The following is a 19,344-nucleotide window of genomic DNA, read 5'->3' as shown; positions in this document are numbered from 1 at the left end:
GGATGGATGAAACGTGTCGAGGAGAGGGCAGGTAGATGAATGCAAGGTGTCGATGAGAGGGCGAGTGGATGAATGTGGCGCGACATTGCAAGAATGAATTGCTGAATACAGCGCATCATAACATCGAATGGCTGAATGAAAGGCATCGACAAGAAGAAAAGTGGCTGAATGTGGTGCGTTGTCAACAGAACAAATTGCTGACTGCGCTGCTTCATCGCGAGAGCGAGTGGCTGAAGAGGAAATGCAACTAATGGCCCGGTCACACGGCACTTAATGAAGGGCAACGAAGCCCTAACGGAACAAGAAATCTGGGCTTTCGTTGACTTTTGTTGGCATCGTTTAACCTTCGCTTAGCTTCGTTCCTGCAGTGGTGGCTTTGTCAGGATTTTTAATGAGATATACTTTATTGATCTCACAGTGGAGAAATTATGTTTACACTCTATGAGAAATTATCTTCAGACTTCAGACAACTTTATTGATCCCAAAAAAGGGCAATTACGTTTACACTCCAATTACCTCAGACAAGATACAGCAATTAATCCACAATTATTACTTTTTTACTGTAATAATGGCGCACATCAAAATTAAAGACAACACATATACATTTGACATTGTTTATGTGCACTGAACTTGAAGTAGTCCGTCTTCCGAATTGAGGCAAAGTGGGTGAAGGCTGCAGCAGGAGGGGCTTGCGCCGCCCAGCCTGGGGGTTGGAGGCTGCAGCAGTAAAAAAAAAACTGCGCTGCCTTTGAGGTGGCAAGGATGAAGCCAGGGTGGGGGGAGTGGAGAGACACAGGGGCGGGGTAATAGGGATGGAGGGATGGAGACATGCGTCGTGTGCAGATGAGTTAAATTTCTGCCAGTTTCTGTCTGTGTGTGTGTAAAGTCTGATGTTGCTAGGCAACAGCAGGCTGGCGGGGGGTAGATGAGAAGGGGGGGGGGGGGAAATTCCTTCACCAAGGCTGTAGATCCTTCTGGGGAAAGAGCAGGGAATTTGGCCTTCAGGAGCCGATAAGGCTGCCATGTTGATGTTTGGCGGAGAGATACAGAATTCTATTTACTGCACCCCTGACCGTCGAGAGTCCAAATTTATGAAGAATATTCTCTGGTCCTCAGTAGTACAATTCCTTTGCAATGCAGTGATTTGCTCCGAGATTTAATCCATTTTGCGTTTGAGTTCAAGAGTTCACGCAGTCTGAGATTACACAGCATTGCCCAACTCATTAATTATGACGGACAGATGAGGGGACAAAATTCTGGAAGCAGCCGTCTTGCTAATATTCTTGTGTGTCAGGGCAACGCACAAACCAATCAGCACCAAACCTCCCACCATAAAAGTGAATACGAATGAATCCTCAATGTCTTCCACAGAGAGTGGAGCCACATGTCACACTCCATTCTCTCAGCCATCGAGAGCAAAGCCCGCTGGGTAAGTTCCATCAGGGCACGAAGGGTCCCCAAATCCTGATCTCCTTGTCGAAAACAAATGGTGTCAATGGCATTGAGAGACCAGCTGATCAATACCATAGTTAATCCAAATCATAATTTGAAGAATTCACAGTCTGGTGAAGCTGGGACTTTGAAGGTCGGAGCAGAGATAGAGAGCAGAAAGGAGGAGAGGGGAGGAATACGACCGTCCTTGCCGGAGTCCAAGCTGTTCATTATCGTCATTCTATCGGCAAAATTTCGGCCGATAGTGAGTTGAAAAGGGCTTATGCTGCGTTTACACATAATGACGACAAGTCACAAATGCGACGAAGTACACATTCTTGGCCGCTTATCATGAATGTGATGATTCGGGGCAGAGGCGTCAAGTGTCCTCAGGAACTGTTGCAACCTGTTACCACGCGTTACGATTAATGGCAGGTGTTGCTGGAGAATAATCAGGAACCATTACGCACGGTCAAGAATAATGTTCCGCGTTGTTGCTCGCTATTGCGCGTAACAGCGCATCGTTATGTTCTGTCATGTTGTGAACGAGGTGAATTGTCTCCACACACACACCCATATTCATCCAACCGTTGCTAACAATTCAGATTGCTCCAGTTTTTCAGAAGAATTTTGTGAGTGCATGCATAGTTGGGCTCTGTGCCATGGAGTGGTGCAGGAGGAGCTTCAGCAGGAACTGTGCAACAACACTTGGCTGACTTCGCGTCACTGTTCCTCTTCGGCATACTGCATCAAACTGAACGCTGTGTAGCCGAGTTTAATTGTGCCCACGTGACAGAAAACTGATGCGCGCAGTGAAATGTGATGCTGCGTTCCAAGTTGTGTCAAAACTTGACAGTTTCCATGTCACTTCGTAATAACGCTTGACAGTTTGGCGTCCAAGAACCATCACAGGAACCACCACGAACATTGTCATGTTCTATTAAGGATCACCACTCATCAACACGGATCAACACGCTCAGTTGCGACCTGAGGCGAAATGAAGGTGGTGTGTGACATTCGTGGAAGATTTTTTGACAGCCAAAAACACGCTCTACAAATATCAAGAATATCACGCACCAACACGCACTATTAAGAGACCTATTCAGATGCATTAAGTCACATTAAGAATGTCAGGAATGTGTCATAACAGAAAAATTACATTTGTAACGCGTCGTGCTTATGTGTAAACGCACCATTATATCGGCCGATATATCGGTCGGGCTCTAGTTTCAATCATCTTTACACTCATATTTGGAGCTGGAGGTTTCTTCCTGTTAAAAGGGAGTTTTCCTTCCCACTGTCGCCAAGTGCTTGCTCATAGGGGGTCGTTTTGACTGTTGGGGTTTTTCTGTAATTATTGTATGGCTTTTGCCTTACATAAAGCGCCTTGGGCCGACTGTTTGTTGTGATTTGGCGCTATATAAATAAAATTGATTTGATTTGATTTTGATTCATATTTATTCCCCCTTTTGACAGTTTTCTGTTATAAATCAATATATATGGCTTAGTAATGTAATACAGTGATACAGCAGTGACCACGGCACACCATTTTGTTTTTGTTGTTTTTTTTTTTAATTGGAGCAAGACGGAGTGCGCAGTATGTCGACAGACAGTGAGGGTTCTGTTGATGAAGGAGATGATCCCTCTTTTATTCTGGATGAGGAACCAGAGCAGGTGGGTCCACCGACGTGCGCACAGATCTCCACAGCTTCTGTTTGCAGTTTCTCCAGGACTCAGGTGCTATGAGCTCAGTCCCAGCACCGAGTCCTGGAACTCAGATATGCAGACACACACACTGCTCCAGCTGTGGCTCCAGGCGCGTTTCATTTAAAGCATCAAGATCAATGTTAGCTTCAGTTTCGTTTAGTTCCTCTTTCGTCCCTTTTGCACTCTTGCTTCGCAGGCTATTTGGTGATAAAGCTCTTTCGTCCAACTTTTCTCAACGGATTGTGACTTTTTTACTTTTTTCCCTTCGTTCAGGAATCGTCGTGTGCCGTGCGACTGGGCCATAATAACCTTATTCATAATGACCAATAATGTTTTTTTTCCTAAGGAATATGACTTGGGACAAGTTAATGTAACTATTCCCATACTTTGTGAGGAACAGGTTTTGGTTGTGGTCCATAGATGGGGACCAGTGACGGCCTCCTCTTTGTTTTTCTTTTAATTAGACACAACATTTACCAATAAGGGAGCATGACCCCAACTAAACGAGTCAGTGCATAAGAAATGACTGTTTGAAGGAATGCATAAAGTGCACAGCTGCTATTTACACGTTTGTAAAGGGGTTATTGATTTATCCTCACAACAGATCCGTATTAACAGTTCACTGGGTCGAAGCCAAGACCGAGGTTATGCAAATTAGAGATAAAAGAATCTAGAATAAGCAAAGGGCAAACCAATCATTGGACAATAGTTTCTTATGTCACGAATATGACGACTTATTGAATAATAAGCAGCTGATGTTCAGGATAAACATACATTAACAAAATACATTACCGTATTTTCCGGACTATAAGCCGCTACTTTTTTCCCACACTTTGAACCATGCGGCTTATAATGAGGTGCGGCTTTTCAGTGGTTTTTTCTTCACCCGCCAGGGGGCGCTTTAGCAGAAAGTGAAAATAACGAGAGGTGGAAGTCAAAGTTGGAAATCAAAGAAGAAAGAGCTAATTTTCATTTAGCACATGCAAGCAGCAGGCACGACGGAGAATTTTTTTCAAACCCACACTCCCTCATCATGGAAACCACACGAAGAAGTTCATATGATGCTGCATTTAAGTTGAAGGCCATCGATCTGGCAGTACAGGAAGGAAATAGAGCTGCTGCACGTAAGCTTGGCGTGAATGAATCCATGGTTCGGCGCTGGAGACAGCAGCGGGAAGAACTCATTCAATGCCAAAAGATAAGAAAGGCTTTCAGAGGACATAAAAGCAGGTGGCCTGAACTTGAAAATGTTCTTGAGGACTGGGTTAACACTCAGAGAGCAGGTGGCCGAGGTGTATCCACCGTGCAAATCCGGCTGAAAGTCAAATCAATCGCCCGCGATATGAATATTGACTATTTTAACGGAGGACCGTCCTGGTGTTTCAGATTCATGAGAAGAAAGAGCCTGTCCATCAGGGCGCGGACAACTCTCTGTCAGCAGCTCCCTCTGGACTACCAGGAAAAAGTTGCAAATTTCCGACAGTTTGTTGAAACAAAGATCGCGGAGAACGCTGTAGGACCAGACAACATTCTAAATATGGATGAAGTGCTATTGACATTTGATCTGCCTCTGACCAGGACTGTAAACAAGATAGGTGCATCATCCATTATGGTGAAAACCACCGGACACGAGAGGACACATTTCACCTGTGTACTGGGCTGCACCGCATCTGGAAAGAAGCTTCCCCCGATGGTAATTTTTAAGCGCAAAACTCTGCCGAAAGACCATCTCCCGAAGGACATTGTGGTTAAAGTCAACCAGAAAGGATGGATGCTAGAAAGTCTAATGAAGGACTGGTTAACGGAGTGTGGCGGAAAGCGCCCAGGAGGATTTATTCACCGGAAAAAAGCGCTGCTTATTTTGGACAGTATGAGGGCCCACATCACCGATTCAGTGAAAGCAGTCATCAAGAGAACCACCTCAATTCCTGCTGTGATTCCTGGAGGTACAACAAAGGTTTTGCAACCCCTGGACATCAGTGTGAATCGAGCGTTTAAAGCAGCACTCCGGGGTGAATGGGAGGCTTGGATGACTTGCGACAATAAATCCTTCACAAAAACTGGCCGCATGCGAAGAGCATCATTTTGTTATGTGTCGGACGCAGGACGGAGAACCGACCAGCGTTTGAAGGACCCAGTATGAAATAAGCAGAGCACGGTACAAAGGACAACTGAATTTAATAAACATAACAGTGACGTGAAGGAAGTACAAACAAATAAGTGCGCGGTCTGCGAGGTGGATTACGGTGCGCTCCCAGCTGCACAAACGGTCCGGAGCCAGAAACAGTTCGGACCCAAGGACCCCACCGACACCCCCCCAGGTGGCCGCGACAAACCGAGTCTGTGAAAGAAGAAACCATCATGTGAGTCCACACTCCACACACAGAGAGACCACTCAAAGGTGTACATAAACAGCAAACACTTCCTGGCTTAATCACTTAATCAGCTTCCCACCCTGCAGGCATGGAACACCCAGGTCACATTATCACTGCAGTGGAAGCTGAACAAACGACTAACATAACAGCTCAATATAATAAGGTGTGAGGGACACCACATTTACTGACTGTACAAATGTTAGTCACAAAACCTAACGTACCTCAGGAAGTGTGCTGACGAGCGTGAGACCTCACCCCCTCCTCTTTCACAGACCATGGCATCAAACCTGGACGTTCTCTGCATCCATAATGATGAGATGGCTCTCAAGATGACGATCTCACCCATCTGGTCACAAGGTCGAGTCTCTGGCAAATACACACTGTGTACTCCAGACTTAAATGCCACCATGCTCCAATCCGTGTAGATGCACCACAGCTGTGAGTCCTGACGAGCTGCACATGATCAGCCTCAGGTGATCAGGGTGAGGTCCTGATAACTCAGCCACACAGCCACTCAGTCCTAAATGCATGCCACCTGGAAGGAAAAACAAAAGACAGAAACAGAAGACAAACAAAAGCCAGCCAGGCACGCCAGACACCCCAGCCACAACACATATTCTGATGTCTGTCAGTGGATCGTAACAGCATGGAGCAGCGTGAAGGAATCTACCATCACCAATGGGTTCCGAAAGGCTGGACTACTGCGTGAAGACGGCACCACAGCTTCAGAGCCAGCTTCACCCTGGGATGACAGCGACACGGGGAGCAACACTGACATCGACACAGAAAAGGTATGTGATGAAGCTCTTCTGAAGCTGTTCAACTCCGACACTGAAGAAGATGACTTCAGTGGTTTCAGTGTGCAGGAGGACGATGAATAAACCAATCAATAATTTTTCTGTTTTGTTTGATCAGCACTTTAATGCTACAGGCACCATTTGGAAGCTAATCAGTTCAGTTATGTTCAGTTAAACTACGTAATCAGTTCAGTTATACTACGTAATCAGTTCAGTTATGTTCAGTTAAACTATGTAATCAGTTCAGTAGATATCAGCGGCTTTTAGCCCGGTGTGCCTTATATATGTACATTTCCTTTTTTTTTTTTTTACTTTATGGGTGCGGCTTATACTGAGGTGTGCTCTATAGTCTGGAAAATACGGTATTTCCCTAATTTTCAAAACTTTTCTGGGGGAGCATTCCCCAGCCTGCCACAAAGTGTTTAGTCAAAAACTATTTTTTTTTCAAGCATTCCAGTGTAATCCTAGTCCATTTAGCTGTAAATGGATGACTAGGGACATAACCTGTGATGGATTGGTGTCCCATCCAGGAGGACTTATAGATTCTCATTGGCTTCACGCTGCAGTGTCTAGGGATAAGCATGGTCTCAATATGTGTCAATTTGGTGTTCAGTAGACACATCAGAGCTGTCCTAAGTAGGTTTTAATGACTTTTATCTGTAGGTTGCTTGATGCGTGAATGAACTGTAGTGGAGTGAAACATTTTGCTTTCTTTCTAACACAGCGAGATCGTTTTGTGAAGCTCCTGGATCAGCTTCACAACTCCCTGCGTATCGACCTCTCCATGTACAGAGTAAGTCTCTTGTGTTTATCACACACTGTACACTTCTACTAACTCATACTGAAGACCAAACACGTACCAGGTCAAGACAAGGGTTCTTAGGCAGCTGTCACATCAGAAATGGTAGGCTGGGTCATAAAGCAAAGAAACAGCCTGGCCTTATGGAAAAGGTTGTATTCCATGAGGATACTGATGGACAATTTAAGCATTGGGGCTGAAACAATACAATTAACTCCCCATATGATGCATACCACAATATTTGGGTACTGATTTAATATGTTTTGATACATATCACAATACTTGGGTGCTGATTGGATACATGTCACGATACTTGGATGCAGATTTGATATGCATCACGGCACTTGGATGCCATTTTGATACGTATCACGGTACTTGGATGCCGTTTTGATACGCATCGCAATACATATCACGGCGTTTTCGTACATATGAGAACGTAGGAAAACATACATACCCACATACATACATACCCACATACCGAGAATGTATACGTTCTCGGTATGTGGGTGCCGATTTGATACGTATCATGGTACTAGGGTGCCGATTTGATATGTGTCACGATACTTGGGTGCCGATTTGATATGTTTCACAATACTTAGTAAATCATATTTTAATTTAATTTTATTTTATTTTATTTTTTTTTTCCTCTCTTATCCTGGAGAACCATACTTGCATGTTAAATCACGATGTATGCCACAGTGTGTTAAACAGAAAACTGTTTTTCTGTCTTGGACTAATATTTTTTGATGCTCAAAGTGAAAATTGGATGCAATTTTGCACCTTTGGGCAGCAGAAGCCACTCTGACAAGAACAGCCAAGGTTCCACGGTGCTCATCTGCCCCGTTTCTGTCCACATTTGGCTCGCGAATGACTGGTGCATTTCAACCTTTAAACATACAAATAAAGAGTTGCCCCATCCTGAATTTTTGCATTCACTGGCTACTGTTCCAGGGTTCTCACCAGCGCAGTTGAGCATAGGAGGCCCCTATGCTGTGATTTGGATCCCCTATGCTGTGATTTAATCAGCATAGGGTGACTTTTCTGTTTTTTTTTCTTTTTCAAAGGACATGTCACATGTTATTTAATGTCCCAGCTAGCAACACAAAGTGTCCCTCTAAATACAGGAAATAGTGTTTCAAAGGGTTATAAATTTCAAAATTTTCTTGGCAGGTGCCCTCAGACCCTGCTACAGTACTCGAGCCTGCAACACTTGTCGCTCAGCTATGCCCCGCTATGTTCCCCCTATGCAGTGAAAAAAATCCTGGTGGGAACCCTGTGCAATCTTAAGTGACTCAGTTTGATCTCTGGGGAAACGTCTTGCAGTCTGAAATGATGTTTTTTTTTCTTGTGACAGTTTGAGACATCTTGTAGCAGAAATAAAAATCATTTAGGGTAGTTTTGAAGGACATTTTAGAAATATGAAAGTGGTAGTCTGGCTGGTACTTGGATGGGAGACCTCTTAAGATGACCAGGAGCTGTGTATGTTTTCTCCAGGTAAAACTGGGATATTGTCAAGATAGGCAGGTCCCACTGGAGATCTTGACTGGATCTTTTAGACTGTCCATTTTTCGTACTTTAACAAAATTATCAGTCATGAACAGAAAAGGTATAGTTCAATCTATTTATGACAGAATGTTATGGGGAAAAAACAGCAAAGGTCAATACCAGTTTATGCAGCTATCAAAACTTATAGTTGCTCCAATTTTAGTTAAAAGTGTTGCAAATTGTTAGTTTGAGTTAGTAGCAATAATAAATGGAATCATGTTGACCGTGTTGACTGCTTGTTCTCCAAAGTAAAGTTCAAACATTGGATTCTATGACATATGAAATACTATGTTACCCTTTAACATGATAACTAAGTGTGAAGATGCTGCAAACTATTCCTTTTCAAAAATTATATGAGCTCAGCCAATATGGTGAAACAGTACACAGAAGCCATGCTTTTTTCACACCATGGTTTGGACATCATGGTTTGGTAGGAGTTCAGTACTGTGGGTGGGAAAGAAGCAGCAAAGAAATTTTTCTTCTACCTAGCTCCCGTGATTGGCACATCTGGGTGTTTGAGTTTAATGTGTATTAGCATGTTTGATATGGTGTAAGTGTGGTGTGACTCCTGTAAGTGCATTGTGTGTGTGTGTGTGCGCGTGCGTGTGTGTGTATGAACGAAATACAGAGAGGAGCATTTGCAAGTGACAGTGAATGCACCTGGAAGTTTGTGAGTGAGAAAAATGACTGAACACTCACACCTCCTTTAACTGCCCAACAACACCATCCTTGTCCGATCCACTTCTTACTCACCGTTGCTGTAGTACCTCACCTGGTACCCAAACGTTTCCCATACCGCTAATATAAAAGAAGGTGGCGGGTCCTCTTTAGCACTTGTGAGCCTTTAGTTTCCCCTCATCATTGTCAAGTCAACAAGTGTGACCAACTCAGAGGTATCCATAACATCCGTTCCATGATGGTTTGGTATGGATGCATGTACCGTTCCAACCCTACTGTGTAATCCTACACTGACCTTTTCCTAGTACAGCTGTTTTGATTCTATTAAACGGTTGAATAAAAATATAAAGTAACAACTGTTTTTGTCCAGAACAACTTTCCTGCCAGCAGTAAGGCTCGCCTCCATGACCTCAAGTCGACGGTGGACCTACTAACCAGCATCACCTTCTTCAGGATGAAGGTCATTATGACTTCTTGTTTTCTCTCTGTATTGATCCTTGTAAAGTCACTGTATTACAGTAGTACTGCGGTACCTGTGTATTAGGATAGTATTGTGTTGCCTGTGTATTATGGTAGTACTGTAGTAGTACCTGTGTATTGCGGTAATATTGTGGTACTTAACACAGACGGTCTCATATTAAGTGTAGATCTGTTGCAACAGAAACTGATCCTCTCCTGACTTCAGGATCACTTCAGGCTACAGACTCGGGGCAGATTATCTGCAGACGATGTCACAGAAGAAATGTTTCACACTGTAGTTTGTTGTGACGCTGCAGCCCACAGAATAAATGTGACTGATTGGATCATCAGGACTGATGTATTTATCTGGACTGCTCAGTATTCATCAGGTTTCTTTCTAGAAGCTGAAGTCTGATTCCTGAGGTTTGGTGTTTGTGCAGGTCTTGGAGCTGCAGAACCCCCCAAGGGCAGCCAGCATGGTGAGGGACTGCATCAAGGCTTGTCTCAACTCCACCTACGAGTACATCTTCAACAACTGTTTGGAGCTTTTCAGCAACCAGTTCCAGCCCTCTATCCAACCAGTACGTCCATAATCCATAAAGACTGGCATGTTATGAAAGTCTGCTCAGGATCACTGAGAGGAATGAGCTTCTGAGCATGAAAAATAAAATCAAATACTGTTTTTTTTGTTTGTTTTTTTTTTTTTTTGGCCTTGTCGATGAAGACCTACAAAGGAAGGTATTGGTTTAGCAAGCAGGTGTGTTGGACCATTGCATTCCAAAATATCATTTTTACAAAAATCTAATTAAAAGATAATCATTTCTGTGTAAAAACAATGAGGCTACTATTACGGTCAAAACCAGAAAACCAGTTAATGGACTCAATATGCAGGAAGCACACAATGAGTAGAAGAAAATATAACAGTTGAATGTAGAACAAGGTAGTTGATAATGGTATGATTTGGAGAGACGCTGAAGGAGGGAGACATTGACCGGACCATAATGTAGATGAATCTTCCCACGCAGGTGACAGAGGAGCCAAGACAAGGCGGCAGCAAGCGAAGCCGACAGCAGATGAATACTAGAAACAAAGGAAAAAGACAGACATGTCCAAAACAAACGCATAGGAACAACGAGGAAACACTGAGACCAGAATACCATGCAGGTAGAACAAGAGTTATGTATGTAATTACAGTTCTATGAATTCCGGATGACCGCCAGAGGGTGGTGCTTTAGCACCTGAATTATTCCATGCACACATGCGCAGAGGTAAAGTCTTATACCAACAAAGTTATGCCAGTAGGTGTGACCTGGGTGACATCAGCAACAGTATATGAGTGCATGTTACCCAGCATTCAGTTCTTTTACAATCTATCGCCGAGACTCTGACTGACAACCAACTGTGGCGGTCATCTGGAATTCATAGAACCGCAATTACATACGTAACTCTCATTCTATTTCATTCCTTCTGACTGCCAGAGGGCGGTGCTTTAGAACCTGGATGACCTTATACCAACAAGGTCATGAGGAGTGTGCACTTACCAAACCTCAAATGTGCACTTACCAACCTCAGCTACAGCTCGGGGAGGCCGATAATACGGCCATCACCACAGGGTGAGGAGCAGCTACATTAACTCTGTAGAAGTGGGCAAAAGTGCAGGAGGAAGCGCATGTTGCTGCAGTACAGATGTCAGTCAGTGGCACACCTCTAAGGGCAGCCCAGAAGGTGGATATGCCTCAAGTTGAATGACATTTCACTGGAGGAGGTTGACAGTCACCGTTCCTGTAAGCTTGCAATATAGTGTTAACAACCCACCGCGTCAGTCCTTGCTTGGACAAGGCGCAGCCCCTCCTGGGGCCCCTATAGCAGACAAACAGAGCATTACTGTGCAATCCTCGGAGGCCAAAGGCGAAGAACACCTCTTAAAAAGCGCCATATCAGGGGGCACGATCCTACTGATCAACCAGCTACCATAATGTGGCACGCAGAGACAGCAGCAACATAAACTTTAATTGTGGAGACAGAAAGACCGCTGTCAAACAACGACTGAAGATAGCTCAGCAGCATTGGCACAGGACAACACTCAGGGTCCATGCCTTGTGTACTGCACCAACGGGTATAAAGCTTCCATCTGTTGCCGTACAATGCCCTAGTGGAGGGTGCACGGACATTCAGTATAGTCTGCACTACAGCTTGATTACAAGAGTTCAACACGGAGTCTGTCCCTTCAGGGGCCACACGTACAGTTGAAGACGCACTGGGTGAGGATGCCACATGTTCCCGTCCAACTGCTACAAAAGGTCCCTCCTGCGGGGGAGAGGTCACGGCTCTCCACTGAGGAGCGTCAGAATGATGCGGAACCATGTCCTGCCAGCCAGTACGGGGATACTAGCAACACTGTGTGATCGGTCATGCATATTCTGTGTAATATCAGCGTGATCAGTGGAAGAGGAGGAAACGGATATACAACCCCTGACAAAAATTATAGAATCACCGGCCTCGGAGGATGTTCATTCAGTTGTTTAATTTTGTAGAAAAAAGCAGATCACAGACATGACACAAAACTAAAGTCATTTCAAATGGCAACTTTCTGGCTTTAAGAAACACTATAAGAAATCAGGAAAAAAATTGTGGCAGTCAGTAACGGTTACTTTTTTAGACCAAGCAGAGGGAAAAAATATGACTTTCATCCAGTCATCCAGTCCACGATTGCTTTTCCTTAGCCCATTGTAACCTTGTTTTTTTCTGTTTAGGTGTTAATGATGGCTTTCGTTTAGCTTTTCTGTATGTAAATCCCATTTCCTTTAGGCGGTTTCTTACAGTTCGGTCACAGACGTTGACTCCAGTTTCCTCCCATTCGTTCCTCATTTGTTTTGTTGTGCATTTTCGTTTTTTGAGACATATTGCTTTAAGTTTTCTGTCTTGACGCTTTGATATCTTCCTTGGTCTACCAGTATGTTTGCCTTTAACAACCTTCCCATGTTGTTTGTATTTGGTCCAGAGTTTAGACACAGCTGACTGTGAACAACCAACATCTTTTGCAACATTGCGTGATGATTTACCCTCTTTTAAGAGTTTGATAATCCTCTCCTTTGTTTCAATTGACATCTCTCGTGTTGGAGCCATGATTCATGTCAGTCCACTTGGTGCAACAGCTCTCCAAGGTGTGATCACTCCTTTTTAGGTGCAGACTAACGAGCAGATCTGATTTGATACAGGTGTTAGTTTTGGGGATGAAAATTTACAGGGTGATTCCATAATTTATTCTTCAGAATTGAGTGAGTCCATATTTTTTCCCTCTGCTTGTTCTAAAAAAGTAACCATTACTGACTGCCACAATTTTTTTTCCTGATTTCTTATAGTGTTTCTTAAAGCCAGAAAGTTGCCATTTGAAATGACTTTAGTTTTGTGTCATGTCTGTGATCTGCTTTTTTTCTACAAAATTAAACAACTGAATGAACATCCTCCGAGGCCGGTGATTCCATAATTTTTGCCAGGGGTTGTAGTAGACAGGCTGGCCAAGACTCAGACAGAGAGAACCACAGGCGTGTTGTGGCATTTGAGGCAAACAGATTGACTTCCACCTTGCTAAACCTGTCCCAAATCAGTTGACCCACATCTGGGTTGAGGCACCACTTGCCCAGTGGTGGTTTCTGACGTGAGAAATGTAGCATAATTTATTTATTTGAACCTCCACACGGGGAACCAAAAGATGTAATATAATTTATAAATCTGCTCACACTGGGGGACCATAAAGATGTAGCAGAATAAGTAGTTCACAGATGAGTTCACCACAAATGAGTTATTCTGTTATTGTGGTCTACTGTCCTCCTTCCTCAGATGTAACTTTTTATGATAAATTTGAGAAGCTTTTAAAGGAATGCAATAATAAGAATGAAATAATTATAATGGGAGATCTAAATCTGGATTGGACTAATCAAAAAATTAGGAAGAATCTTAAAAGAATTGCAGATAAATTTGATTTGCAACAACTAATTAATGGGCCAACAAGAATCACTACATCAAGTAAAACCCAAATTGACTTAATTTTCAGCAATAGACCAGAGAGAATATCAACATTTTTCAACATGTTAACTGATCTTTCTGACCATAACTTGACACTCGTTTCCAGGAAACTCACAAAGGGAAGATTCAAGTCAAACTGCAAATCTAATGTTTTTGTTGGAATTCCCAAAAGTCAGATGAACAACTTTAAATTAGCTGTAGAACAAATCAGCTGGAATGAAGTAAACTCAGACGATTGTCAAACTAATAGTGAAATCTTTACAACAAAACTTGAAGATACAATTAAGAAATTTAGTGTAAGTATGAAAAACAAAAGGAATAACAATTCAGTTGCATGGATTACTTCAGAAATAATCAATCTAATGAAGGAAAGAGATATGGCTCTAAAACATGCAGTTAAAACAAAGACAGCAACTGCGAGAAAGATGTTTGTGACTCTCAGAAATAAAATTGTCAAAAGTATAAGAAAAGCTAAAGCAAGCTTTTTCTTAACTTTAATTGAAAAATCAAATGGCAATACTAAAACACTGTGGGATCAATTAAACAAACTAACAGGAAAGAAAACAAAAGATAATCCCCAATTAGAAGTAAAAATTCAAGATAGGATCACATGTAATGTACAAGAGGTTGCTGTCGCCTTCAATAATTTTGTCATAGATTCAGTTAAATCTATAGCCCAAGGGTTTTCCCCTAATGTCACACTGAGCTCTCCAGTTGTAACCGTGGAGCCAGCTTTCACTTTTAAGTGTGTCTTAGAAACTCGGGTGTCACAAATTATCTCTACCCTAAAATCTTCAAGAACAAAAGATAGTTTTGGTATGGATGCTGTAATGCTAAAAGACTTGGCTGCATTTTAAATTAACCCAATTGCAACCATTATTAATCAATCATTTGCACAGGCTCTGTTTCCTAAAATATGGAAGTCTGCTGCTGTAATCCCAGTGTTCAAATCTGGTGATAAGTTTTCAGTTCAAAATTATCGTCCAATTAATATTTTGTCTACGGTGTCAAAGGTCTTGGAGAAAATTGTAGCTGAACAAATGACTCAACACCTCATCATTCAACCTTCATCCGATGCAGTTTGGCTTTAGAGCTAGACACTCCACAGAAAGGGCAACTTGCTTTCTCACCGAAAACATAAAATCATTACTTGATAAAGGTGGGGTTGTTGGAGCTATATTTCTTGATTTCAAAAAGGCCTTTGACAGCGTGAACCATTATATTTTATTGATGAAACTGCAACGATTTAATTTTTCTCCTGGGACGTTAAAATGGGTTGAGTCGTATCTGTCAAATAGGTCACAATCTGTAAGAATTGGTAATTATCACTCACCTTCTCTCTGTCTTAATACAGGAGTGCCCCATGGCTCAATTTTAGGGCCACTATTATTTTCATTATATATAAATAATCTCCCGTTGGTCTGCCCAAATTTGTTCTCTCAAATGTATGCTGATGATTCTGTTCTTTATGTACATGGAAATAATGTACAGCAGGTCTGTGACAAATTAACACAGTCCATGGCTGATGTTACAACATGGCTTGAGGAAAATTGTTTACAACTTAATGTATCAAAAACTGTTGCAATGTTTTTTACATGATCTAAAAGTCTAGTCAATGAACCAAATGTCTATGTGGCAGGGGAAAGGATCAAAGTGGTGTCTGAATATAAATATTTAGGGGTCTGGCTCTATGACACATTCACATTTAAAACACATGTTAAAAACGTGTGTCACAAAGTTAAATTTAGCCTCTCTAATTTTCGTTATATACGGCCTCAACTATCTGTACAGGCAGCTAAAGTTTTTATGCATGCAATGATTTTATCACATATTAAATACTGCCTGACTACATGGTTCAATGCAAATACAACAGCGCTCAAGCCACTAGAGACCCTTTATAAACAAACTATCAAAGTATTGGATAGGAAGCCTCAGCGCTACCACCACTGTGCTATTTTACAAAAATATAAACTTTTAAACTGGCAAAATATGATTAAATATGTAAATTTATGTCTCTTGTTTAAAGTTATAAATGGTCTGTCCTCTCCCCCTCTGGAACAGTTTGTGAATGTAAGGTCTGCTGCTGTTCGTAACACCAGGGGAGCCACTAGAGGAGACTGTGTGGTCCCACTGAGGAGAAGTGCTTTTGGTCAGGCTTCTTTCTCTGTGAGGGCAGCACAAGAGTGGAACACAGTACCTGTGGTCATTAGAGAAATGACCACCCTTAACACATTTAAGGTTAATCTGAGGAAGTGGCTCGTTGACCATCAAACATGTCAGCACCAAATCTCCTGAATATTCTTAGATAATATATTTAACCTGCATGTTTAATTCTTTATATATATATATATATATACGAGGGCTGTCAATAAAGTTACGGTCCTTTTTATTTTTTTCAAAAACTATATGGATTTCATTCATATGTTTTTACGTCAGACATGCTTGAACCCTCGTGCGCATGCGTGAGTTTTTCCACGCCTGTCGGTGACGTCATTCGCCTGTGAGCACTCCTTGTGGGAGGAGTCGTCCAGCCCCTCGTCGGAATTCCTTTGTCTGAGAAGTTGCTGAGAGACTGGCGCGTTGTTTGATCAAAATTTTTTCTAAACCTGTGAGACACATCGAAGTGGACACGGTTCGAAAAATTAAGCTGGTTTTCAGTGAAAATTTTAACGGCTGATGAGAGATTTTGAGGTGATTCTGTCGCTTTAAGGACTTTTCACGGTGCGAGACGTCGCGCTGCGCTCTCAGGCGGCGTCGTCAGCCTGTTCAAGCTGAAAACATCCACATTTCAGGCTCTATTGATCCAGGACGTCGTGAGAGAACAGAGAAGTTTCAGAAGAAGTCGGTTTCAGCATTTTATCCGGATATTCCACTGTTAAAGGAGATTTTTTTAATGAAAGACGTGCGGACGGGTCCGCGCGTCGGGACGCAGCCGCCGCGACGCAGCCGCCGCGACGCTCCGCCACAGGAAAAACACCTCTGTTGAAAGCCTTAAGGACAAGTTGGAACATGTCCTGCCTGTTAAACAATTTCTCATATACTCACTCCACTGAAAGCCATCAAAAGCCGCCTGGATTTTACAAATGGTTATCAACACGGAGGTGTTTTTCCTGTGCCGCCGCACCGCGTCGGCTGCGTCCCGACGCGCGGACCCGTCCGCACGTCTTTCATTAAAAAAATCTCCTTTAACAGTGGAATATCCGGATAAAATGCTGAAACCGACTTCTTCTGAAACTTCTCTGTTCTCTCACGACGTCCTGGATCAATAGAGCCTGAAATGTGGAGGTTTTCAGCTTGAACAGGCTGATGACACCGCCTGAGAGCGCTGCGCGACGTCTCACACCGTGAAAAGTCCTTAAAGCGACAGAATCACCTCAAAATCTCTCATCAGCTGTTAAAATTTTCACTGAAAACCAGCTTAATTTTTCGAACCGTGTCCACTTCGATGTGTCTCACAGGTTTAGAAAAAATTCTGATCAAACAACGCGCCAGTCTCTCAGCAACTTCTCAGACAAAGGAATTCCGACGAGGGGCTGGACGACTCCTCCCACAAGGAGTGCTCACAGGCGAATAACGTCACCGACAGGCGTGGAAAAACTCACGCATGCGCACGAGGGTTCAAGCATGTCTGACGTAAAAACATATGAATGAAATCCATATAGTTTTTGAAAAAAATAAAAAGGACCGTAACTTTATTGACAGCCCTCGTGTATATATATATATATATATATATATATATATATAATGTTTACTAAATTGTATAATAATGTGAAGTTTTTTATGTATGTATTTTAACTAACGCTTATTTTTAGGGTGATTGCTACCACCTGTCCAGGGACTGCAGATGAAAAATAGCCGCTAAGGCTAATTCTGGTGCATTTACAGAAATGTTCATTAATGTACATTGTCCCTGTCAAATAAACTAATAAATAAAATAGTTAAACCCCCAAATTGAATTAGATTGGATTAGGCCTCATCTGATGAGTCAACAAAGTAGTTAAAAAATTTAGGGTTTAAAAAGTATTATTTAATTATTACTCAGGGCACCACCTATTTATAGTATAGGTACTTTAATTTAAACATTCATTGATTTATCAGTCTCAATTTAAATCAGTCTCTGATCTGAAAGTCATGAATTCTCAATACGATTAACCAAAGGTTTCCTTCTGAACATAAAATGAACCACAGCAGAAATAGTTACAATTTATTTACAATTATATAGAAATGAACAGTTTACTGGCATTCTTGTGGACAGTGATTAAAATAAGTTCACTCATGGAAACAATTTTCTTACTCACTCATGAGATGTTGAAAGAGAGAGAGAGATAAAGGTTAAAACTTTAAGTGAATAAATCTGATTAGAATTTAGAGATGAAATTTGAAGCCAATTAATTTTAAGAAATTATTAAACAAACATATGAATATGTTTAAAAAGAAGCAGAATTAAAAAAAATATAAGAAGAACCACTTCACACCATTAACAACAAAAAGCCCTTTTTCTGGAACCCTTAACTTGGTCACTTAGCTTGTCCGTTGAAAAGGTGGTTTGGATGGCCCGTCCGTCCGTTGTTGATGTAGGTTCAGCAGTGTGCTCACTTGGGTCTAGGGTTAACTCAGCAGTTTTCCCTTTGTATCCCAAAGGCTTGGGTTGGCTGGCTTTACCGACAGGATGGCTACTTGCATTCAGGTTTGAAATCAGCTCCGTCGTCAGCTGCTGGACCCCAGAGGTCATGGAAGGCATTTGTTGAAAATGATTTCTGGTAGCTTTTAAAAAGTTTGTTGGAGCCAGATTAAAAATCTTCGTGAAATTAGAAAAAAGTAAAACTTTAAAAGCATCAGAAAATTACGAAAAAAGGAAAAGTCGCTTTTCTGTAAATGTGCTATTATTGTGAAATGTTCAGCTCGGAAGATCTCTTAAAACTTCGAAAGACTTGACGCAGCTTAAAGCGTCAGGTTAAAATTCTCAAAAATTAGGGACAAGAATAAAACAAAGAATGAATGCCACGTGAAAGCTTTAACTTAGCTTAGCAATGGGGCCTTGGCCCAAGAATAGAAATTAAGCGTTTAACAAAGAAAGAGAGAGGCAAGAAAGGGGGCAGAGAACTGACAGAAAGCGAGAGCAAAACTCTGTTCTAACTTTTTAAAGGGGACTGATGTCACCAAACTCCACCCATTTAGGGTGTGTAATCTCACAGAAACCTCATATGTTCACAGGGCAGACTCAAATGATTCAACTATTTAACCACATTAACTATTGTGGTATGTTATTTGTTCTCAGACACTCAAATGGACACACAGTATTAATAGACACTTAAACACTCCATTTGGTTAAAACAATATTTCAACATCAATATTTTGGTAATGTAAAAAGATTCACTTACACACGTCAGTTGCAAGGACCACATATCAATAAAATTAAATGATTATATGCAAAGCATTTTGTTTGAATAATCAACACAAACCAACATTAGAAGTCTTTAGATATATATGAATAAAAGAATACTGATCTAATTCTTTTTATTTTAAA

The 19,344-nt window shown here is 41.9% G+C and overlaps 1 protein-coding gene across 5 annotated transcripts in view; it reads left to right on the top strand.

The window, feature by feature from the left end:
- LOC117511182 (protein unc-13 homolog B-like) overlaps nt 1-19,344 on the top strand; it is a 422,327-nt gene that overhangs the window by 290,203 nt on the left and 112,780 nt on the right. For all 5 annotated transcript variants that reach the window (XM_034171173.1, XM_034171170.1, XM_034171169.1 and 2 more), the window contains 3 exons: nt 7,035-7,103; nt 9,703-9,792; nt 10,232-10,372. In XM_034171173.1, coding sequence (XP_034027064.1) covers nt 7,035-7,103; nt 9,703-9,792; nt 10,232-10,372 — 300 coding nt within the window. The remainder of the gene's footprint in view (nt 1-7,034; nt 7,104-9,702; nt 9,793-10,231; nt 10,373-19,344) is intronic.

Source organism: Thalassophryne amazonica, chromosome 5 (assembly GCF_902500255.1).
Source record: "Thalassophryne amazonica chromosome 5, fThaAma1.1, whole genome shotgun sequence".
Taxonomy (NCBI): domain Eukaryota; kingdom Metazoa; phylum Chordata; class Actinopteri; order Batrachoidiformes; family Batrachoididae; genus Thalassophryne; species Thalassophryne amazonica.
The sequence above is the reverse complement of the archived record's forward strand: the minus strand, read 5'-3'. Positions and strand labels throughout refer to the sequence as shown.